Source organism: Bubalus bubalis, chromosome 2 (assembly GCF_019923935.1).
Source record: "Bubalus bubalis isolate 160015118507 breed Murrah chromosome 2, NDDB_SH_1, whole genome shotgun sequence".
NCBI classification, from domain to species: Eukaryota; Metazoa; Chordata; class Mammalia; order Artiodactyla; family Bovidae; genus Bubalus; species Bubalus bubalis.
Genome location: NC_059158.1, coordinates 43,023,968 through 43,046,515, shown reverse-complemented (window position 1 = coordinate 43,046,515; position 22,548 = coordinate 43,023,968). Strand labels below are relative to the sequence as shown.

Genomic DNA, 22,548 nt, shown 5'->3' with positions numbered 1-22,548 from the left:
ACCCTGGCTAAGCAATGTATGCACCACCAGGAAGGACCCTGAATCGGAGTGACTGGCCAGAGAAGACCTGGAAACTAATCCAATCACCATAAAACCTAGGACTGCGAGCCATGTGGCAGGGCAGTCCTCTGGGTTCCCATACCCTCCTGCTCTCTGCTTGGGCGCCCCTTTCCAATAAAGTCTCTTGCTTTGTCAGCATGTATGTCCCCTTGGACAATTCATTTCTGAGTGTTAGACAAGAGCTCCCTTTTGGGCCCTGGAAAGGGTCTCCCTTCCTGCAACAATTTCATTTTCAGAGCAGAGTGGGCTAAAGATAGGGTGAGAGCCTCAGAAACTGCCCCTCCCAACACTTGTATTTACACCTGTCTAGGGAGCCTGCTGTGAACTCCCGTAACTGGGGCCCTATGTTCTGCTGTTGTTTCCAAATAAAAGATCAAGTTTTATTGCAGCCAATGAAGCTGACTGTGCTCCTTTCTCCATGGGGTCCGGGTGTGCAATGGCTGCAAACAGCAGCCTCTTTGGTAGTGTATGTGGTCTGTTGCCTGTATGGGTTGCCATTCATGATTAGCTACTGTCTGTAATCAGGCTCCAGGCAGGTAAGTGTGGTGCCTTTGGAAAGCTTAGGGCACAGTGGCCAGGGTCCACATTGGCCAAATCATAATGTCCATCCCCACCAAGCTGCAGAACAAACAGCGTGTGACTGACGCCCTCCACAGTCAGTTTAGTTGCTCAGTCATGTCTCTTTGCTACCCCATGGACTGCAGCATGCCAGGCTTCCCTGTCCGTCACCAACTCCCAGAGCTTGCTCAGACTCATGTCCATCGAGTCAGTGATGCCATCCAACCATCTCGTCCTGTCGTCCCCTTCTCCTCCTGCCTTCAATCTTTCCCAGCATCAGGGTCTTTTCCAGAGTCAGTTCTTTGCATCAGGTATTGGAGTTTCAGCTTCAGCATCAGTCCTTCCAATGAATATTCAGGACTGATTTCCTTTAGGATTGACTGGATTGATCTCCACAAGCCACGTTCAAATTCCCTGACTGCCAGAAGGCCTGAATCTCTAAGTGAGGACTTAGTAAATTCAATGGGCATGAATTTGAAGACATGGCAGAAAAGTGGCTCATCCCAGAGGCTGTGGGGCCAAATACACCCCCAATCATGGCCCCCTGGAAGGATGGGGGCCCTGCACTCCTGATAACCTTGGTGCTGTCCCCTCTTTACTCGTGCCCACCAATAAATCCTACTTTCCTGTCCAAAAAAAGAAATCAAGTTGTAGCTTTCTGAGTCCACTTAACCGTAATGAGGTCTTGCCGGGGTCCAGCCCCGGTGGATCCAGGGAATTCGAAGCGGGGACGGCGTCGGCGACCTATTTAATTATTTATTCATCAAAGATATAAAGAGTAATAGAATGAGGATAGCTCAGTAGGAAAATTCAGTGGAGAAAAGAGGCTGAGTAGCTTGGTTTATGCGGGGGACCAATGAAACTTCAAGACAAGAAGTTTGCACCACTTACGTAGGCCGCAGGCGTCTTTCCGTTCTCCCGAAGGAGAGGAGACACCGAGGCCTCCCCGGTCGGATCTTAGAAGCCCAGGCATAATTAGCAAGCATAGTGGGTTCCGCGCTCCAGATGGAGACTCAGCCAGAATTTGAAAGAGAGAGCGACATGGGGAGACCAAGTTTCGGTGAACAAGGCCCAAATATGAAAAACAAGTAAAGAGATGTTGTATCACATCTTTAACTGCCTCTCTGGTACGAGCAGTTGCAATAATAACGTAAGAAAAGGTATCTACAGTTACATGAACAAAGGACAGTTTTCCAAATGAAGAAACATGAGTTACATCCATTTGCCAGAGTACGTTAGGTTTGAGACCATGAGGATTAACTCCCATAGGTAGACTATTATAAACAGTAGGGCAGTGTAAGCAAGAACGCACAATCTCTCGAGCAGTCTCCCTGGGAATTTGGAATTGCTATCTTAAGGCAGTAGCATATTGATGATGGAGTGAGTGAGAGGCTCTGGCCTCCTCAATCACAGTAGCCACTGTATTTCTGGTTAACAAGTCAGCCAAATCATTAAAGGCATTTAAAGGACCGGGCAATCCGGAATGAGCCCAAATGTGTCCAATGAAAAATATTTTATTTCTTTTCCAAATTGTTGCTGTAATTTAGTTAACAAATGAAATATGGTAGTTTTATTTTCAGGCAAAACCGCAGTTTCAATGTGTGGAAACAACCTGACCACATACTGAGAATCAGAGTAAAGATTAAATTCCTCATCTGCAAACATAGCAAAAGCCTCTATGACTGCTGTTAGTTCAGCTCTTTGAGCTGAAGTTTCCCATGTTTCTAAAACCTTTTGGTGATTTTTAGTAACTATGGAGGCTTTACCATTTGCTGATCCGTCAGTAAAAATTATCTGAGCATTTGGAATAGGAGATTGTTTACATCTGACAGGAAAAATAACTGGATGTCTGGATATAAAATTCAGCAAAACATGTGAAGGTAAATGATGCAAAAATTTTGACCAAAATAGTTTCCTATAGCAATCTGCCAATTTTCAAACATTAGAAGAGCATCAAGTTGTTTCTTATTATATGGAATTAGAATTTCTGATGTCTCTTTACCAAATAATTTAATGTTCTGCTTTTTTTCTTTAATATCAAAGTAGCTGCCAATCCTGGATAAGAAGCCGCTACTTTTTTAGTTTAGATGGTTACTTGTCATCTAAAAGGTCTCAGTTCAAAGAGAAGTTAAGGGGCAAGGCCACAAGGGTAGACTTTCCCCAGCAAGGCATCTATGAACGCACAGCCCAAAGTGCACAGGCAAGTCCACCTCCCGGGTTCAGTCTTTTCCCTGCACTTCGGGGCCCTGAGGTCTGGCAGTGGAACAAAGAATTGCAGGTTGTAAAGAGCACCTAGTAGGAGACTCAGCAGCCAGTAAAGGTTGCAAGATAAGGTTGAGGTCTCTTACTGGAGGGAGAGGGAAAATGCCTCCGAGTTCCACAGGTCATCTCTTATGTGGCTCAGAAGTGGCCTGGAAGGATTTCTGGATGTGGAATTCACGAGCTCTGAAGTTTTTGTACCTTTCTTATTACTGACAGCGCCAACACTATCCATCAATTGCTGTAGGCTTACCATGTATTCAGTGCTTTACAAAAATGATCTCATTCACTCCTCACAGCCACAACCCTATGAAGTAGGTGCTATTACTGTCCCCATTTTACAGATAGGAAGTGGAGACAAAGAAAGGTCAAGCAACTTCCCTAAAGTCAAAGCAATAAGCAATTTGGATTTAGAAGTTGTGTTCATTACCACTACACCACACTACTTCTTCATGAATATTCATATACCATATAATGCTATAATTATCTGTTGAAGTCTTATCTCCTACTTTAAACTTGATGGTGGCACAGTGTGTTATTTATTTTCTCATTGATAGTGGACAATACAGACCTGAACACCAAGTGAATGCTCACTAAATGTTTCTTGAATAATACTGAATAACTGAATATTACCTTCTGTGCCTTAGCATGGGGAGTGGGAGAGTGGGGAGGGAGGAATAGGTTGCTAAGGTACATGACTCTAGTCCTCTGGTAGTGAAAGTGGAAATTACCACCTTAAACTGGCATTTTCTTTGATGTGGGCTTTGCAAACTGGCCTAGATATGACTAACAGTGGCAGCTGTACATAACCATTCTTGGCCCAGAATGCTTCCTTGTACTTCTTTGAAAACAGTATTTCCCCAACTCTTGAATCTTTCTCACTCCCTGAAGTTTGAGTGGCACTGTTATTCACTTATTCATGGCTGTGCTGGGTCTTGGATGCCGCATAAGGGCTTTCTCTAGTCGTGGCGAGTGGGGACTACCCTTTGTTATGGTCTGTAGGCTTCTCATCATGGTGGCTACTCTTGTTGTAGAGCACAGACTCTAGAACATGTGGGCTTATAAAAGCAAAGCTCCTTAACCCAGTAATTTGAGAAATTTACCCTACAAATATATTTGGATATGTGGCATTTAACCATGTACGGCAGCATCCGGTAATAGCCAGACAGCAAACAATTTATGTTCATCAATTTGTTGTCGTTGTTCAGTCACGAAGTTATATCTGGCTCTTTGTGACCTCATGGACTGCAGTATGCCAGGTTCCTCTGTCCTTCACTATCTCCCGGAGTTTGCTCAAATTCATGTCCATTGAGTCAGTGATGCTATTTAACCATCTCATCCTCTGCCATCCCCCTTCACCCATTGCCTACAATCTCTCCCAGCATCAGGGTTGTTTCCAGTGAGACAGCTCTTTGCATCAGGTGGCCAAAGTATTGGAGCTTCAGCTTCAGCATCAGTCTTTCCAATGCATATTCAGGGTGACTGACTGGTTTGATCTCCCTGCAGTCCAAGGGACTCTCAAGAGTCTTCTCCTGCACTGCAATTCGAAAGCATCCATTCTTCGGGGCTCAGCCTTCTTTATGGTCCAGCTCTCACATCCGTACATAACCACTGGAGAAACCATAGCTTTGACGATATGGATTTTGTTGGCAAAGTGATGTCTGCTTTTTAATATGCTGTCTAGGTTTGTCACACCTTTCCTTCCAAGGAGGAAGCGTCTTTTAATTTCATGGCTGCAGTCACTGTCTGCAGTGATTTTGGAGCCCAAGAAAATAAAATGTTCATCAATAGAGGATTTAATAAATTGAGGTACATTCATGCAATGAAATACTACGTCTGTGCTCAGTCAGTTCATTAGTGTTCAATGAACTCTTTGCAGCGCCATGGGCTGTATAGCCCACCAGGCTCCTCTGTGCATGTGATTCTCCAGGTAAGAACACCGGAGTGGATGCCATGTCCTCTTCACAATGAAATATTGTGCATTTAAAAAATAGAAACAGGAAACATACTTTATGTTTGCACATGCATAGTCTATCTCTGGAAGGACACGCAAGAACCTGGTAAGAGGGGAGTGCCTGGGGCGGATACTCTTCTGTGTTTTTCTAATTTTGCACCATATGGTGGCTCAAACAGTAAAGAATTTGCCTGCCATGCAGGAGACCCAGGTTCAATCCCTGGGTCGGGAAGATCCCTTGGAGAAGGAAATGGGAACCCACTCCAGGACTCTTGCTTGGAGAATTCCATGGACAGAGGAGCGTGGCAGGCTACAGTCCATGGCATTGCAAAGAGTCAAACACAACTGAGCGACTAACTTTAACTTTCATATTATTACCTATTCAAAATTAAATAAATAAAATTCATTTTAAGTGTGAAATAACCTTAAGAAAAATTGAAAAACATGGATGCATTATAAAGTAGATTGCAAACATTGTGAGTTTTTAGAATATCCCACAAAGTGTTGTAAGGCATTTCAAGCTCACTTGGGATTTTCACCAAAGATCTAGGGGAAAGAGGGTAACAAATAAGCTCTCTGAGTTGCCTGTGACAGACAGAGGAAAAGTGTGAAAAGCAATCCTTTACAAGATGACAGGGCCATAGGCAAGCTGTGAGGAGATAACCCCTTGGAACTAAGAGTTGCTAGTTGGAAAAGAATTTCCAGACACAGAGTATTTCAGAAAGGAGCGAGCTTATTGAGAGCAAAGAGTGGAGATAACATGGGTACTTTGAGCACAGCGGGCCGACCTCCTGACAGACCAGGGAGAGTCGAAGGGACACTGTTAGAACGGTGGGCCGGCTCAAGGGAGAGTCGACGCTTTTCTTGGGTTGGTGGCCCATTTTTCTAGTCTCAAGACAAAGAAAATTCCACTGGAAGGGTGGCATTAGGTTAGGGTGCCATAAGATGAGAACAGGGATAGGCATTTTTGCCTAATATGGGGTCAAGGAGCTGGCCATTAAGGATCAGGGGCACTTTTGGCAATGGTTACAGTGGGGTTCAGTCAGTTCCGTAAATGACCTTGGAGATGGGGTCCAGATCTGTGGCCTTGGTACAAAGCCTCGACCTGTGATCTTGGGATAGGACTCCACAGTAAGGTCATTCTCTGAGTTCTGGAAGAGATCACTCTTAAGTATTTACCTTTTGGATATTGATTTGTTTGCTGTGTCGGGTCTTAGTTTCGGTGTGTGAGTTCTAGAGCACAGAGGCTCAGTAGCTGTGGCACTCGAGCTCTCTAGTTGTGGCATGCAGACTTCACTGCAAGTGGAATCTTAGTTCTCCATCCAGGGATAGAACCCATGCCTTCTGCATTGGAAGGTGGATTATTAACCACTGGAACACCAGGGGTTAAAACTGAGAATTAGTTTATGTAGATGTTGGCAGGGATAAAAAGTGAAACAGAGAACAGTGAAGTAACTCAAAGATGAGCAATAGCAAGAAGTTACTGCCTCCCTTAAACTGAGAGGCAGAAGAAGGTCATGGTGTCACCATGGGGCTGGGATCATCTGCTTAAAGTTGGAGCCAGAGAGATAGGAGGAGAGAGCTTGAGGTTTGGGGGTGGGGATGGATCCTTTGTTTGGGGACAGGATGAGGGTGGGAATACTCTGGCTTCTTCCTTGATCCGTCCAATCTCCAAGTGTCTACCATTAATGGGGCCCAGCAACTCAGAGTGGTGCCCAGTCAGCCCAGGAGTCCAGGACATGTAGCCTTTCCTTATGTGGTCGGCTCCCCGCTGCCATACTGAAAAGAGCTGAGGAAGATGAGGAATGGCTTTGAGGTTAAAACTGGCTCACGATCAGGACAGAGAGGAAGGAGGAAAAAAATCCAAACATAACTCATGAACCTTTCCCTTCAAGAATAGTCAACTCCGGCTGTCTGGACAAAGGTGGGTTAGCAGCACTGTAACATTAACATCCAGTTTCCCCAAAATGTTCTTTATAGCTGGTTTGTCCAAACTAAGATCTAACCCTGGACCACACACTACATCTGGTTTTTATGTCTCTCAAAAATATTTTAATGTAGAAAGGCACATTTTTTTAAATTTAAAAAGGCCAGTTGTTTTATACAATGTACCACCTTCTGAATCTGTTCACTGCCTTTTGCTTTCCTTTAGATCCTCTTGCCTATCCTACTACATGCTTTGTTAGATGCAGGTTAAGTATTTTTGGTAAAAATATATCATAGCTGATGGTGTCTATTAATGTTAGCCTCCGATCAGGAAACACATAATAGTTGATTGTTCCACACCAATGACGGTAAAATGAAGCACTGTACTAGGGGCGGTGAAAGCCTGACAACTTCATTGAGCAGTTAACTTCTAAGACCAGAAAATAAATTTTGTGGTATATTTAACCTTGTTAAAGCTCAGTTTCCTCGTCTGAAGTATGAATAACAGTGTTGTTGAATAGATTAAATAAGTAGTGCATTTAAACTGTGAATGGAAAATGTTGCTTGCCATATCAACAAACAAAAGATGTGCCATCAAGCCAGCAGCCACTGTAGGCATTCTCAGTGTGTACACTGAGTGGATTCAGGGTGGAGAAAGGCAGGCTACTGGCCCTAGATAGTGAAGATGCTTATCAGAGGAATGATTTCAATATGTCCAGACTCTTGCCTCTTCCCATACATAGAAAAGTGATGAATTCATTAACTTGAGATGTCTGGTTTTATTTAATTACTTTTGATTTTTTTTTTTTTCTTTGCAAAACTCCTATATATTCTGGCTTCTCTCTTACCTCTTCCAAGCAGTCCCTCAGAGGTTGTCTTCTGGGTTTAAGTTCTCAGTTCTATCCAATAACATAACTCTCAACTTTAAGGCTGTGCTTTTTTTTTTTCAGTCAACACAAGCACCTAGGACATAGTCAACTGTCAAATAAAGCACCAATTATTATTATTTTGTTGCAACTGCACCATTGATAAATATGGAACAAAAGAAGCAAGAGCTCCTTCCAGTTCCTAACACTATTTCCTTTTTCTGAAAGAAGGGTCAGGCCATTTCGGAGTCTGATACACCAGGCAGAAAGTTTTGCCTTGTTACTAGAACAGGTTATACCTCTGGACAAGCTTTTCTTTTTTTTTTCTTGCCAGATACTTGGCTCAGTTCTCCTACCAGGAATTGTACCTGGGCCATGGCAATGAAAGCCCAGAATCCTAACCATAGGCCACCAGGGAATTCCCTGGACAAGGCACTTTTTTTTGTTTTGTTTTCCAGTGCGTACCAGAAAAACCTTCAAGACAATTTCTAAAAGTGTTGCAACACTGGACAAATGACGTCTAATAGTTTCCTCCTATGTAAAGATAACTTTCATTTGTGGAGAGCTTAGTATGCGCATTGTAGTGAATTCTGTACAAACATTTCCACATCTAATTCATCCTGACTCCACAAGTAAGAATTATTATCCATATTTTGCAGATGAGGAAATTGAGGTTCAGAAAGTATAATAAGTATACTTATATGCTACTGCATTACAAGTAGCACATGCAGCATAGCTAAGAAGCAGCGACCGGATTTGAAACTGGGGATTCTGCCTCCTCCAGGGGTTAATGAGCTCACAAAGAGACGGTACGTAAACCGGCTTCCGCCTGGGTTTCTTGTTTTAAGAAACCTATCTTTTCTCAGTTGTCATTTTGTCAGGAAGCTTTCTCTGTCTTACTCCAAATTGGGCTTTTTTTTTTTTTTTTAAAATTTTATTTTTTAAACTTTACATAATTGTATTAGTTTTGCCAAATATCAAAATGAATCCGCCACAGGTATACATGTGTTCCCCATCCTGAACCCCCCTCCCTCCTCCCTCCCCATTCCATCCCTCTGGGTCGTCCCAGTGCACCAGCCCCAAGCATCCAGTATCGTGCATCGAACCTGGACTGGCAACTCGTTTCATACATGATATTTTACATGTTTCAATGCCATTCTCCCAAATCTTCCCACCCTCTCCTTCTCTCTCAGAGTCCATAAGACTGTTCTATACATCAGTGTCTCTTTTGCTGTCTCGTACACAGGGTTATTGTTACCATCTTTCTAAAGTCCATATATATGCGTTAGTATACTGTATTGGTGTTTTTCTTTCTGGCTTACTTCACTCTGTATAATAGGCTCCAGTTTCATCCACCTCATTAGAACTGATTCAAATGTATTCTTTTTAATGGCTGAGTAATACTCCATTGTGTATATGTACCACAGCTTGCTTATCCATTCATCTGCTGATGGACATCTAGGTTGCTTCCATGTCCTGGCTATTATAAACAGTGCTGCGATGAACATTGGGGTACACGTGTCTCTTTCCCTTCTGGTTTCCTCAGTGTGTATGCCCAGCAGTGGGATTGCTGGATCATAAGGCAGTTCTATTTCCAGTTTTTTAAGGAATCTCCACACTGTTCTCCATAGTGGCTGTACTAGTTTAAACTATAAAACAGTGGTGAAAGAAATCAAAGAGGACACTAACAGATGGAGAAATATACCATGTTCATGGATTGGAAGAATCAATATAGTGAAAATGAGTATACTACCCAAAGCAATCTATAGATTCAATGCAATCCCTATCAAGCTACCAACAGTATTCTTCACAGAGCTAGAACAAATAATTTCACAATTTGTATGGAAATACAAAAAACCTCGAATAGCCAAAGCAATCTTGAGAAAGAAGAATGGAACTGGAGGAATCAACCTACCTGACTTCAGGCTCTACTACAAAGCCACAGTTATCAAGACAGTATGGTACTGGCACAAAGACAGAAATATAGATCAATGGAACAAAATAGAAAGCCCAGAGATTAATCCACGCACATATGGACACCTTATCTTTAACAAAGGAGGCAAGAATATACAATGGATTAAAGACAATCTCTTTAACAAGTGGTGCTGGGAAAACTGGTCAACCACTTGTAAAAGAATGAAACTAGAGCACTTTCTAACACCATACACAAAAATAAACTCAAAATGGATTAAAGATCTCAACGTAAGACCAGAAACTATAAAACTCCTAGAGGAGAACATAGGCAAAACACTCTGACATACATCACAGCAGGATCCTCTATGACCCACCTCCCAGAATATTGGAAATAAAAGCAAAAATAAACAAATGGGACCTAATTAACCTTAAAAGCTTCTGCACATCAAAGGAAACTATTAGCAACGTGAAAAGACAGCCTTCAGAATGGGAGAAGATAATAGCAAATGAAGCAACTGACAAACAACTACTCTTGAGAATATACAAGCAACTCCTACAGCTCAACTCCAGAAAAATAAATGACCCAATCAAAAAATGGGCCAAAGAACTAAATAGACATTTCTCCAAAGAAGACATACAGATGGCTAACAAACACATGAAAAGATGCTCAACACCACTCGTTATCAGAGAAATGCAAATCAAAACCACTATGAGGTACCATTTCACACCAGTCAGAATGGCTGCGATCCAAAAGTCTACAAGTAATAAATGCTGGAGAGGGTGTGGAGAAAAGGGAACCCTCTTACACTGTTGGTGGGAATGCAAATTGGACTCTTTCATGCTTCATTCCCTCCCTCCCTTACTGTATTGCAACTTGGCCCCATCTAACCCACTACCTACTAACTTTATGGTCTTCCCCAACTCGAATATCAACTCCACGAGGGCAAGGATCTTTGCCTGTTTTGTTCACTGTTGTCTTCTCAGCATTTATACCAGGGTGAACATACTTCCGGGAGGATAGAGAATGTCGGGTTCGAGACCGACTGCTGAACCTCGCCACGACTCTCGGTACTCCCTCTTCCCGCCCTCATCTAGGAGAAGAGACGAGCAGGACAAGCCCCACCCCTCACCCCGCCCACGACGCGGTTACCTCCTGCGCAACGCAGCTGGAGGATTGGATGACTGGGATTGGATTTCTAAAGTCGCGTTGGGCTCGTCACTTCCGCTGCGTCGGCGCTGACTGAGCGCGTCACTTCCAGGCGGCGCGGAACGGAGTTGCAACCGCCTGTGGAGCAACATGCCTAAGTGAGTGGGGGCCTGTACTTGGGTGTTCGCGGCCACGGTCACTAATTGTCTCCCTGCGGGAGAACGCAGAGCGGGTTCTGGCTCCGGTAGCCTCTGGGGGAGCGAGCGGGTCAGGGAAGGAAGGACGACCCGGATGTCTCCTTACTCTTTTTCTAGTGCGGAGGTGGAATCCGCAGAGGTAGCCAAAAAGCTTGACTTGTGTAAGGACGTTTTGTTTGATATCTTCATGTAGTGAAGAGGTCTTTTACTTTATTTTGTATTTCAGCTTCAGTGACTAGCAGCTCGGATGGGCATCTGTTAACTGGTTGTCATCTTCTCTTTCTTTCTCTACCCCCTCCTTTTCCCAGGTTTTATTGTGACTACTGCGACACGTACCTCACCCATGATTCTGTAAGTAGTGCTTCTTTTCAGCTTCAAAACCCGTACGTCTGCCATTTGCAACAGCGTGGATGGCCTTAGTATTACGCTTAGTGAAATAAGGTTGTCAAAGAAACATATTCTCTGTTATCACTTATACGTGGAACCAAAAAAATAAAGCAAAACGGATGTGTATAACAAAACAAACAGACTCACTGATACAGAGAAAAACGAGTGGTTACCAGTAAGGAGAGAGAAGTGGGGAGAGGCAAGATAAGGATAAGGGATTAAGAGTTTTAAACTACTATGTATAAAATAGATCATTGTACAACTCAAGGGAAATATCAAAGCCATTATTTTGTAACTTTAAGTTTATTTGTAAATTGTATGGCCTGTGAATTATAGCTCAATAAAACTGTTACTTTTTTTTTTTTTTTAATAAAAGGAAACTTAAGCAAAGCCTTGTATGTAATAAATAAGATTTTTTAAAAATTTTGTAATTTCTGCTTTTCATCTCGCTTTGGTTTGAGGGCTACTGCTTGAAGAAACTACTTGGGGTGTTTGTTTTTCCACCCTTCCTGTAACTGTATTTATAATTCAAAGTTAATCTTCCATCGGTCAGTGTTTTCAGTGGAGACCCAAAATAATAAAAGCTTTAGCAAGTTTAAAGATGAAGAAAAAAGTCTGTGACAAGTAAAAACTCTAGGAAAATGTCCTGAGGTTCTAATATTTGTTTGTGTCAAGGGTCTCAAGTGTTTGACTGACTAAATTAGAAAGAAATGCCTACATTTTGAGGAGAGTTTTTTGATTAAAAAATAATTAACAGATAACAACAGCAACTAAGATTGAATATTGTGTGTCAGGCAGTGTTCCAAATGCTTTACAGTGTCATTTTGTTTAATGCTCATGATAATCCTATGAAGTTAGTATTATCTCCCATTTTACAGAGAGGGAAACTGAGGTAGCATGGATAAATAACTGGATGTTACAAAACCATTAAGTTGTGTAGAGGTGGAAGATGACCCAAGCAGTCAAACTCCAAAGCTTCTATGCCAGCAGCTCTCAAATTTTTTGTTTTCACGGTCCCTTTACACTCTTAGAAATTACTGGATGGTAGGTTAAATGATTTTTCTCCATTAAAATTTTCTGTATTTGAAGTTACTTAAAAATATTAATTCATTTAAGGTAAAGATAACAGAAATAACACTTTAAAAGTGAAAAATAGCTATTTTCCAAAACAAAAAATTTAGTGTGAAAAATGGCATGAACTTTTTGGACTCTTCTGTAACATCTGACTTTTACTTTAAATCTGTCACACCTTGTTTTGGTTGAAATATATGAAGAATCCAACCTTACATCTATGTAGGATCTAGAAGTACTTTAAGATTCAGTGCTCTGACTTTTTGCTGGTTCTTAGGCATGATTTTGTTATTAGGCTTAAGGCATCATTGTGGTATTAGTGTAAGCAGTGACTGGGAGACAGGGAATGGAATTAATATTTTGAGATGTACACCAGTTTCTGAGATACACAGCTTCTGCTCCTGTGATAGTGGTCATATCTGCTACGGCTGAAGCAGTCATGTGGAGAGAGGTAAGAGGGAGGAAGGCAGTCATGAGGTGCATCTGAATGCGATCTGGATTCCAGGCCTTGGTTTGCTACTTAACATGTGTTTTGAGACACATCTTTAGGCATAAATAAAAGATGATAATCTTGTGATTTTTAAAATCAATTTTATTGAATTACATATATTCAGTTAAATGCATATATTTTAAGTGTACAGTTTGATGATTTGTCAGATGATTACAGCTTGCTGTATGAGTCCAGACATAGAACATTTCTGTCACTCCAGAAGGTTCTCCTGTGCTTTTTTGTAGTGAGTCCTTGTGTACCCCGACCCTGACTGATCTGGCTTTTATGACTAAAGATCATTATTACTGATTTTAAACTTTATATGAATGGAGGCTTATATACTCTGTATGTTTGATTTCTTTTGCTCAGCATGGATTTGAGATTTGTCTGTATTGCATATATCAGCAATTCATTCTTTCTGATTAGTATTTCGCTGTATTGTGCAGATGTGGCTTATGGAGATTGAGGCACTACTTGTAAAGTACGTAGCATGGTGTCTGGCATGTAGTAAAAGTTAAATGTTAACTTAAGACAAAAGGTTAAGTGTGTGAAGTTTACCTTATGTCAGTTTTATCTCAGTAACTGTTAGATGAGCTAAAGGTCTGAGGGGTTCACATAGAGTCTATATTCTAGACATATGGTCCTTTAAAAGACCATATTTCCATAAACTGTTATTTAAATGTATGTAAGCTATATTGTTTTTCCATAGAATAACCTAAGAAAGGGCACTAACATGATATCGTGTTTTAGATCAGTGGATTGCAAACTTTTTCTTCACATGCCAGATTGTAATTATTTTAGGTTTGTGGGCCATACAGTCTTTGTTGCAGTTACTCAACTCTGCTGTTGTAGAGAGAAGATGTAGACTATCCATAAAGAAATGAATACTGCTGAGTTTCAGTACTTCTTTTCCACAAAATCAGGTGACTGGCCCATGGGCCATAGTTTTCTGACCCCTGGTTTAGATAATAAATACGGAAGGTAAATTACCACAGTACATTGCTGGAAAATGTTTTTAGTGATGCTTTGGCACCCAGCTAAAGCTGCTAAAGGTAGCGAGGCTACCTACAAAAAGGTAAGGCTTCAGAAAATTTCTGGTTTGGGATTGTTTGTTTCTTTGACTGATCACTACCTTTTTGTTTTCCAGCCATCTGTGAGGAAGACACACTGCAGTGGTAGGAAGCACAAGGAGAATGTGAAAGACTACTATCAGAAGTGGATGGAAGAGCAGGCTCAGAGCCTGATTGACAAAACAAGTGCGTTGCAGCCTCTTGCTCTGGTGGGGTATATGGCCCCATTCTTTCTCGTCCCTGTGTCTCTCTCATTTTTCAGAGAAGCAGCTCATTCTGAATGATAAATAGGATCATTCTGATGTGCTGAATGAAAGAAGTGGAAAGTCATTGGTTTCTTGGGGATATAGGAAAACACTAATTTTTGAGGTTAGAGCAATCAGATATTGGTTAGACTAGGAAGTTGGGTAGAGAAGAATGAGTTGTCTAATGTTTCTGTTAACGTGGACCAGATTTTGTAGCAAATTTATAACCGTCTTTATTGTGATTCGTAATTTTTAGATTGGTTTTCCTGTTACAGAAGGAAAAGGTAGAGGTGAGTTTGTAGATCTCTTTGAAGAGTTTGAGAGACTTATTCTTCCTGTCCTGACAAAGATAACTGGTCACAAAGGAAGTAACTGATATGACAGAATAGTCTGGATATGTTTTGGACTCTTGCCGTACATGTTATAATCATTTAATTAGGAATATTTTTGTTGTTTGGGGTGGTAAGGTACAAAGTACTGCCAGAAAGAGATACTGTATTTTTATGTTTGATCATCTTAATGTATCTGAAACATGGCGTTTTCTAATTGTTCATTGTACCCACTGCTGGCAGCCAAATGTGGACTTTGATCATGGTGTGTGTTTGTTTGTTTTTTAAGCAAGACGGTCATGAAAAATTTTAAGCTCAGAAGAAGGAGAACTTTAAAGAAAGAACCTCCTGTGGCTGCCATGCGTGTATCTTTCAGCTGTAGCATTGTCTTGTTTATACCAAAGTTCTCTGACTTAGCACTGTTGATATTTGGGGCCTGATAATTCTTTGTTGGGGGCTGTTCACGCGCTACAGGCTGTTGAGCAGCAACTCTGACCTATACCCACTAGATGCCTGTAGCTCCTAGTATCTCCATGCACTACTGCCTGATGTCCTTACAGGGGCAAAATTGCCTCTTGTTGAGAGCCACCAGATACCTTCATCTACTTCCTTCCCCTTCCTAGATTATTAAGAGGCAAATCTCAGAATTTATCTCATCTGGGAAAAAAATGTAAGGATGAGTAAATGTTTTTGATGAAAAACTTTGAGAGGAGAAGAAGTGAGCCCTTGGGGACAGACTTGATGATGTTCACGGTTGTGTTGAGTCCGCTACTGAGCCAGTGGCATTGCCACTCCCTCTTCAGTCTTTGCAAGCTGTCCTGCACAGGATGTAGGAGGTGTCCTGACTGGAAAAGCCTTTAGTGGGGGATATGAACCCTTCGAGAGAATAGGCTCTTAGGGGGCTTGTGAATAGCTATTCATAAATCTCTACTCTGGGTCATTTTTTGCATCTGATGTTCATGAATTATCAGTGATCTCCTTGAGTGATTTGACTTCCTTTGCACTGTGAGGGTAGAGTGGAATGGGGGAGTGTCTGGGGTGCAGATTCACTGACTTGAGAAAGGCATATTCAGGAATTGACTTTATGCATGTTTATTTTAGTGTTTATTTATGACTGTTTTCCCAAGACAAATATAAACAGTCTTCAGTTTCTTTTGTTTTCATTTGTGCCTCATGTTATCTGAAAGAAAAATTAAACTATAATTGTACTGGACATTTTTTAAAAATCATAATCTCCTTCAGAGCAGGCTCTTGGCTTTGAATTTGAAATCTGTCTTTCTTTAACATCTCTTAGCGCAGTGCATTAATTTCAAAACTGGTAAACCAAAATGGTGTATTGTTTTGATGCAGGAAAGCATATATAGGAAGGACTGAAATTTTACAAAGCCTGGCCTCTGGGCACTTATCACACATTTTTCAAATAAAACTGAGCAGCTTAAATTGAGTATAAACTACATCTGCAGATTAAAAATGACTGCTTCGCTTTGGTAAAACATTTATAGGTGGGAGGTCACTCATAGTTAACTAGTCTCTCATAGTTATTTAGCCATAGGAATGGTGATGAAATAAAACTTGGTCAAAAAACCCAGATCAGTAAACCAGTTAATTGCAGTTTTAGCTGGTGAGTACTTAAAAGTTGATTTTGACCATGGTGTTGTAATGTTGGATGAAAGATTTTTAGAGTGAAATAATGGGACCATTAAAGATTGAAAAGAAAGTGGTTATTTTAGTAATTAAATGGGTTGTTGAATTCTTGTTCACTGTTGTTTTTGCTTACTCTCTCCAAAGCTGCTGCATTTCAACAAGGAAAGATACCTCCTACTCCATTCTCTGCTCCTCCTCCTGCAGGGGCAATGATCCCACCTCCCCCCAGTCTCCGTAAGTTTATAAAGTTTTTACCTTAGTAGGTGTAACTGGGAAGATTATCCTTGATTTTGTTAGATTATCTCACAGTAGGCTTTCAGTTGCTCATTACATGAATGTTGTTGTTCAGTCACCCAGTCATGTCCGACCCTTTGTGACCCTGTGGACTGCAGCAAGCCAGGCTTCCCTGTCCCTCACCATCTCCCAGAGTTTGCCCAAGTTCATGTCCGTTGCATCGGTGAATATATAGACAGTAATAGATGACAGCTTCAGTGGTATAATTTGTGAAATATCTTTAGAGTTACATTCTTATTGCACTATTACTAGGTCTCAAGTGGGTCTGCAGCAGATACAGTCGTTAGCTCCGAATGTACCTGTGGTAATGAGCTGATGTATAAAGAGGTATTGCTAAGGTATTAAATTGTTTACTGCTATGAGTGCAACACTGGAGGACTGAAACAGCTGATAAACTCCTCAGTCTCTCTCCCAAATTTGTAACCCATCTAACACCAATATATATGCCTTGAGAAAGACAAAAATTGCATAGTTAGGAGTGGGTCAAAGAACTCTTCTGTTTGGGGAGGTTTGTTGTTTCTACAGAACAGACAGGTGGAGATAGAATAACTAGGCCTAAGTTCTTTGTCCCTCCTGTTAAGGGTTCAGATTGAAATTGAACTCAGAGACCTAAATTCAGTCCTGTAAGTAATCATGGATATAAACACAGAGAAGTAGGCTAGACCACTAGTGACCCACCAGTCCCTTCTTGGAATCTTGCCATCCTGGGATCTGATCAGGCTCACAGCAGCTTAAGATCATCTCTCTCCCCTAGTCTGTCCCGACTGGCTGGCACTCAACTCCATTAGGCAGTGGTATGAATGTACATGATTAACCTCACCATTTTCTTATTGGATATGTAAGTTATTTCAGATTGTTGCTATTGTAAAAGATACTGTCAGGAATATCTCTGCATATATATTACCATATTTCCAAATTCTCTCTTAAACCTAGGTTTTGATTTAAAAAAAAAAAAGACCTGAAATTGAAATTAGATAATTGTAGCTTAAGATAATCAGATTTTTTTTTTTTAAACAGAGGATAGAGTTTAAAATTTAAAACTGTTGGAATTTAACTTGGGGAACTTATCTTCACTTAACACTTCTGTCTGGGCAGGCTTGTTTTTAGTCATAAAGTAATTAAAGTTCTGTAGCCAGCTGATTTTTGTTGATCTGCTATTATAAAACAAATCATAAAAAGTTACAGAATTATTGCAGAATTTGGGCCAGGTAATGAAGCCCTGTTTCATTAAAAAGAAATTGTTAATGTACAAGAATATCTCAGTCTGAGGCCCATTTCTTATTTCAGCGGGTCCTCCTCGCCCTGGGATGATGCCTGCACCTCACATGGGGGGCCCTCCCATGATGCCAATGATGGGTCCCCCTCCTCCTGGGATGATGCCAGTGGGACCTGGTAAGTTTGGGTCTCTTTCCTTCTTGGATGCTCTATTGTGTTCTAGCTTTCGATTTAAATAGAATTCTTAATTAGCTCTCTAAATGTACTGCAACAAATTCCATTTGGTGAATCTATAATAGTAAAAAGAAGTACTTGGTTTATCAGTTTAATTGGATGGTATCCAAAGACCATGTGCAACTGAAAGGAAGATAAGACTACCTCTTTTTTTCTTCTCCTCTGACCCTCCTGTTTCCTTGCCCCTCCTGACTTTGGCTGTTTATAATGAGAAGGGTAGATACATCTTAGGCTGCTGCTTTCCTCAGTTTTGGTTTGGAGCAGAATTGCCCCCCTATTGCTAATTTAATCTTTCAGGTTAACTAGGTTAATTAGTATTTATGAAAAAGATCTTAGGCCTGGTAGTTTTTTATTCAGAAGGGGAAAAAACTTGTACCTCAAACATTTGATTTTAACATAAACCTAAGTATACATTGGTTTGTAGTTTTCTGATATGCAGTCAGGGCCTTTGCTTTGAGAATGAATCTACTGACTGGAACACCATATGTTTCTTGCATAAACCAGTAAGCCACACTCATAATGCATCCTTTACCAACTTTAGTTTCATTTTTCTTTGAAGTGGTTAGAGACCTTGTGAGGCAGTTTAGTTCCTATTTTTTATGATCTTCTCGCCTACCAAATTTGTGAGTACATTGGGGGGATGATTTGGTTGAGTCTTTCTTAGTAATCAGCGTAGTTTTTATAGAAGCAGTTCTTTTTCTGTATTCATATTTCATTGGTTTGCAGAATAAATAATTCGAGTACATACAAGTGACATAAGAAGCCTACACCCCAACTGATAAGACAATATAGTAGCCTCCTGGTCAGAAGCAATCAGTATGCTTGATGTGGGTGTCATTTAGCGGGGGAAAGTTTAGATAAGGAAAATTCCTGCCTTACTGGCTTGTAAATCCAGAACACAGTCTCAGTGATTCAGATGTCTTTTACATTCTTAAATCGGGGTCACAAATTCAGATGCCTAGAGGGGTTAGGGATGTGAATTGGGAAGTGCTTTGACTCATGTAAAGAAAGCTTCTAGAACTCAGTGTCAGTGTGTGCTTGACATTTGAGAATACAGGCTTGGTGATGCCAGTTTGCCTGAGTATTTTGTTGTTATTTTTAGCTAGGTTAAAATAATAAAGTTATAGGATTTCATTAAAAATAATTGAGTAGTTGGGGAGTGGGCAGGGGTAAGAATGGGTGGGGATAAGATAAAACAAAGTTGACCACGGGTGGATAATTGTTGAAGCTGGTTGATGGGTACATGGATGTTCATTATATTCTTTTTACTCTGCTTGTGTATGGTTGCACATTTCCATAATAAAAAGATGTAAAAAGGAATACTTATTAGTTACAAGACATATTAGTTGTCAGTGCTGACAACTAATTAAAGTTTAATGCACTATGGAGACCAAAGAAAACAAGTTTTCAGGGGCCTTATTTTTAGTCTTTGGTCTAGATCAGTTTCTTGTAAGAAAATGCTGAATACAGGTTATGTTATGGAGGGAGTTTTAATAAAATATTTAGAATTTTAATATTTTCTGTTTCTGCTGAAATTTATCTTAAATTTTGTACTGTTGGATTTTGTGTTTTTGCATATATTTGTGTTTTGCTTTTTGTGATAAGGCTATATTCAACTTTAAATATAGTTTTCTCTTGAATCATTATAATCAAAATGATTTATTGAAAATAAATGATTAGGTAAAATCTGATATTTAAAAAGAAGCTACATAACATGACAATTATGAGGCATAGTAATATAATTAATATCGTGAACCCAACACCCAGCTGAGAAAGTGGAACATTACCAGTCCCATGAAGCTGCCTGTATTCCTCCCCAACTCTCACCTGTCTGCTTGCCCTCCCTTCCCTGGCTCATTTATTTGGCTGGTATTATATTGATGGGACACATTAAAAAAAAAAATTCATTTTTAGTTTTTGAAATGCATTAGAAAAATCAGATTTGTGTGTGTGTGCTAATTGTTATAAATCACATTATTGCCTATTATTTTTCTTGACTTGAGCTAAGTATGGTTACTAACAGGTTCTCAGCATGGGCCTCCTGCTCACCTTTCCTACAACTCCGAACAAACGCTTAGTGGTAAGATTGTCCTCTGTGCCTGTGTACATTCATGAACTAGCTCCTGGTTATATGGTGCATAGAAGTGATTAAAAGAGCTGACTGAGTAACATGTGACTTAGCTGTGAATTTCCCTGAGTGAGAAAAAAGGTCAATTTAGGGAACTGGTCCCTGGTGATTTCTGGAAAACAATCTATTAATAGTTTCCCCCTTACTATCATTAGATCATGATTCCCATATGGTTCTTGTGTTGACCTTTTTGTTTTTTGTTTGAGAATGTCTAAGTAATTTACAGATGTGATGGATTTGTTGCATTTCTTCTGTCAAGTATGTCTTTTTTCCAGCATTTTGCAGGGGGGGCTCCTTTTTTGTCTTTAAATGAAGTCCCATCAAGCTCTCCTAAGTAGTATTTTTGACTCTCTTTTTTTCTTTTTTGTTTTGCCTGCAGCTCCTGGAATGAGGCCGCCTATGGGAGGCCACATGCCAATGATGCCTGGGCCCCCAATGATGAGACCTCCTGCCCGTCCCATGATGGTGCCCACCCGGCCAGGAATGACCCGACCAGACAGATAAGGAGATTGGGGAGCCTCTTTATATCAGTTTTGTATTACTTGTACTTCACCAGGGGATCGTGGTGCTGTGACTCGGGGTGTTTTCTAACAGCATGATAAGGAAAACTTGTTCCCCCTTCCTATCAGAGAGAGTAGTTTTGGAGGGAAGTAGTGGGACAGAAAAAACAGTTTTCATTTGTATTGTGAAATGTGAAAATAAAATTGTCAATTCTTTTAGTTAAAAATGTGTTCCCTTTTTTCCTCCCTTCTGAGTTCTTTTTGTATCATAACAGAGATTCCTGTTGTCTTTCTCTAGCTCATTCTCCATTCAGCATGCCCTCTGCCTGACATTGTTTTCCCTTAGCTGCAGAGTGGGTCCCTGTGGGTGCCTTGTCTTTATTTAGTAAAGTTCACTTTTGCAAAAACTGGTAAATCCAACACTTGTAGAGCTTTTGCCGATTAAAATAATAAAGAGCACCTGGTTAATTTTTCACATTAATAAAACTTTGTGTAGTAAGTGGACAATTTTAATTTAAAAGAAGCATAAACTTCTTTTATGCTAAAGTAGGGAAAAAAGCTTCACAGAGAGTGTGTGTCAGCTTGGCAAGAATTGCCTTAACCTCAACTTCTCCTTTCATTCAGCTCCTCTTTTTCTTGGGCTTCATATAGAAAATTCTCTACTAGTAATAGAAAAATTAGGCAGCTTTTCATGGTGAAGAAGGTATCTTGAGAATGTCATTTGTTATGTCACCAGGCTATAAAAGGAGAATGTTTTCAGGGAGGCATCTAGAAAGCAAGCCATTGCCACTGTTCAGCTTAGTGTAAAATCTAAACTCCTGTTTCATATTACAAGTGGGAGTAAACATTGTTATAACCTCTGGGGAGGGCAGTTTGGCAGTATCACTCAGAATTACAGTGCTTGTGTCCTTTGACTTAGCATTTCCAAGTCCAGGGAACAGATTTAGCCTATAGATAGACTTGTATGAAATGACATGTGTACAAGATTATAGCAAAAAATGAAATCACATAGGTGTCTGATGAAAGGGGGCTGATCAAAGACATTACTTCCACATCGTGGCACATACCATGCATGTTGAAACAGAATAAGGAAGTTCTGAACTGATGGGGAGATTTCCAAGATACACATTGTCCCGAATCTTGGTTTGTTCACATAACAATGTCTTGTTTGCTGCTGTCCTTTTGTAAAGGAAATACCTGTATATTCCTGTGTGTGCTTAAAGGATCCCTCAAAGGACAGTTAAGCAACTGGAAATATTGGTTGACTGTAAAAAGTAAAAGAATGGCTAGGGGACAGGGATGAATGGGAAAGGTTTGCTGCTTTTTTGTATCTGTTGGATTTTGAATCATTCTCTGTTGAAAAAACAAAACAATCCACCTTTGCCATCTGAGGTTATTGTTAAATGTGTTGCTATGGCAGAGGGTGCCCTAAACCAACAGTTTACAAGCTGGCTGGTGATCAGAATTATGGAAGTCCTTTCCCAAAGTAAGGAGTCCAGATACGGGGACTTCCCTGGTGGCCCTGTGGACTTCCCCTTCCAATGCAGGGGCGCAGGTTGAATCCCTGGTCAGGGAGCTAAGATCCACATGCTTTGCGGCCAAAAAACCAAAACATAAGACAAGAAATATTGTAACAAATTCAATAACGATTAAAATAAAGATCCCAGATTTTGATTCTACATATCTGGTTTGGGCTTTGGAAATTTGTGTTTTGAGAAAGCTCCCTAAGAAATTTTGATTATTCAGTGGGTTTGGCAAGGTCTGTCTTAGGATCTATTATATTCAAGAATACAACTGTATATATGCGTGTGTGTTTATAATTTTTAAAAGATTTGTAGCTAGAAATTTAAATGACGATAGGTTGATTGCCTTTTTTCCTAGAAACTTGTGAATATTTTGAAGAAAATTAATTTAGGCAAATAAACCACCAATCTAGGTAAACAATAGATTAGAAAGAGATTAGATTCTTAGAGCGAGATGATCTTTATACTCAGCCTCCGTAGAAGCTAAACCAGCTTCTTAGTTGAGGCTTTGCCAGGACTACTTGTTGCTTTTTAGTT

The 22,548-nt window shown here is 40.4% G+C and overlaps 1 protein-coding gene and 1 non-coding gene across 3 annotated transcripts; both read left to right on the top strand.

The window, feature by feature from the left end:
* The first annotated feature begins 443 nt into the window (after positions 1-443).
* Positions 444-576, top strand: LOC112583079. Its single transcript, XR_003107434.1, has one exon. It is a non-coding gene; the product is annotated as a small nucleolar RNA SNORA70 (small nucleolar RNA).
* A 10,150-nt stretch (positions 577-10,726) lies between these two features.
* On the top strand, positions 10,727-20,715 carry SNRPC (small nuclear ribonucleoprotein polypeptide C). Of its 2 annotated transcripts, XM_025271329.2 has the most exons (7): positions 10,727-10,842; positions 11,190-11,232; positions 13,977-14,085; positions 16,262-16,351; positions 17,699-17,803; positions 19,884-19,940; positions 20,368-20,715. In XM_025271329.2, the coding sequence occupies exons 1-7, from the start codon at positions 10,835-10,837 to the stop codon at positions 20,490-20,492; spliced, it is 537 nt and encodes a 178-aa protein (XP_025127114.1). In that variant the 5' UTR covers positions 10,727-10,834; the 3' UTR covers positions 20,493-20,715. The 2 variants fall into 2 exon arrangements, with proteins under 2 accessions (XP_025127114.1, XP_006050417.1); XM_006050355.3 differs by lacking the exon at positions 19,884-19,940 and having other exon boundaries at positions 10,728-10,842.
* The last annotated feature ends 1,833 nt before the right edge of the window (positions 20,716-22,548 follow it).

Excerpts from the sequence above, each read along its gene's own strand:
- SNRPC (XM_025271329.2), top strand. Across the intron at positions 16,352-17,698 it reads CCCACCTCCCCCCAGTCTCC|CGGGTCCTCCTCGCCCTGGG; the intron begins GTAAGTTTATAA and ends TTCTTATTTCAG. Across the intron at positions 17,804-19,883 it reads GATGATGCCAGTGGGACCTG|GTTCTCAGCATGGGCCTCCT; the intron begins GTAAGTTTGGGT and ends GGTTACTAACAG.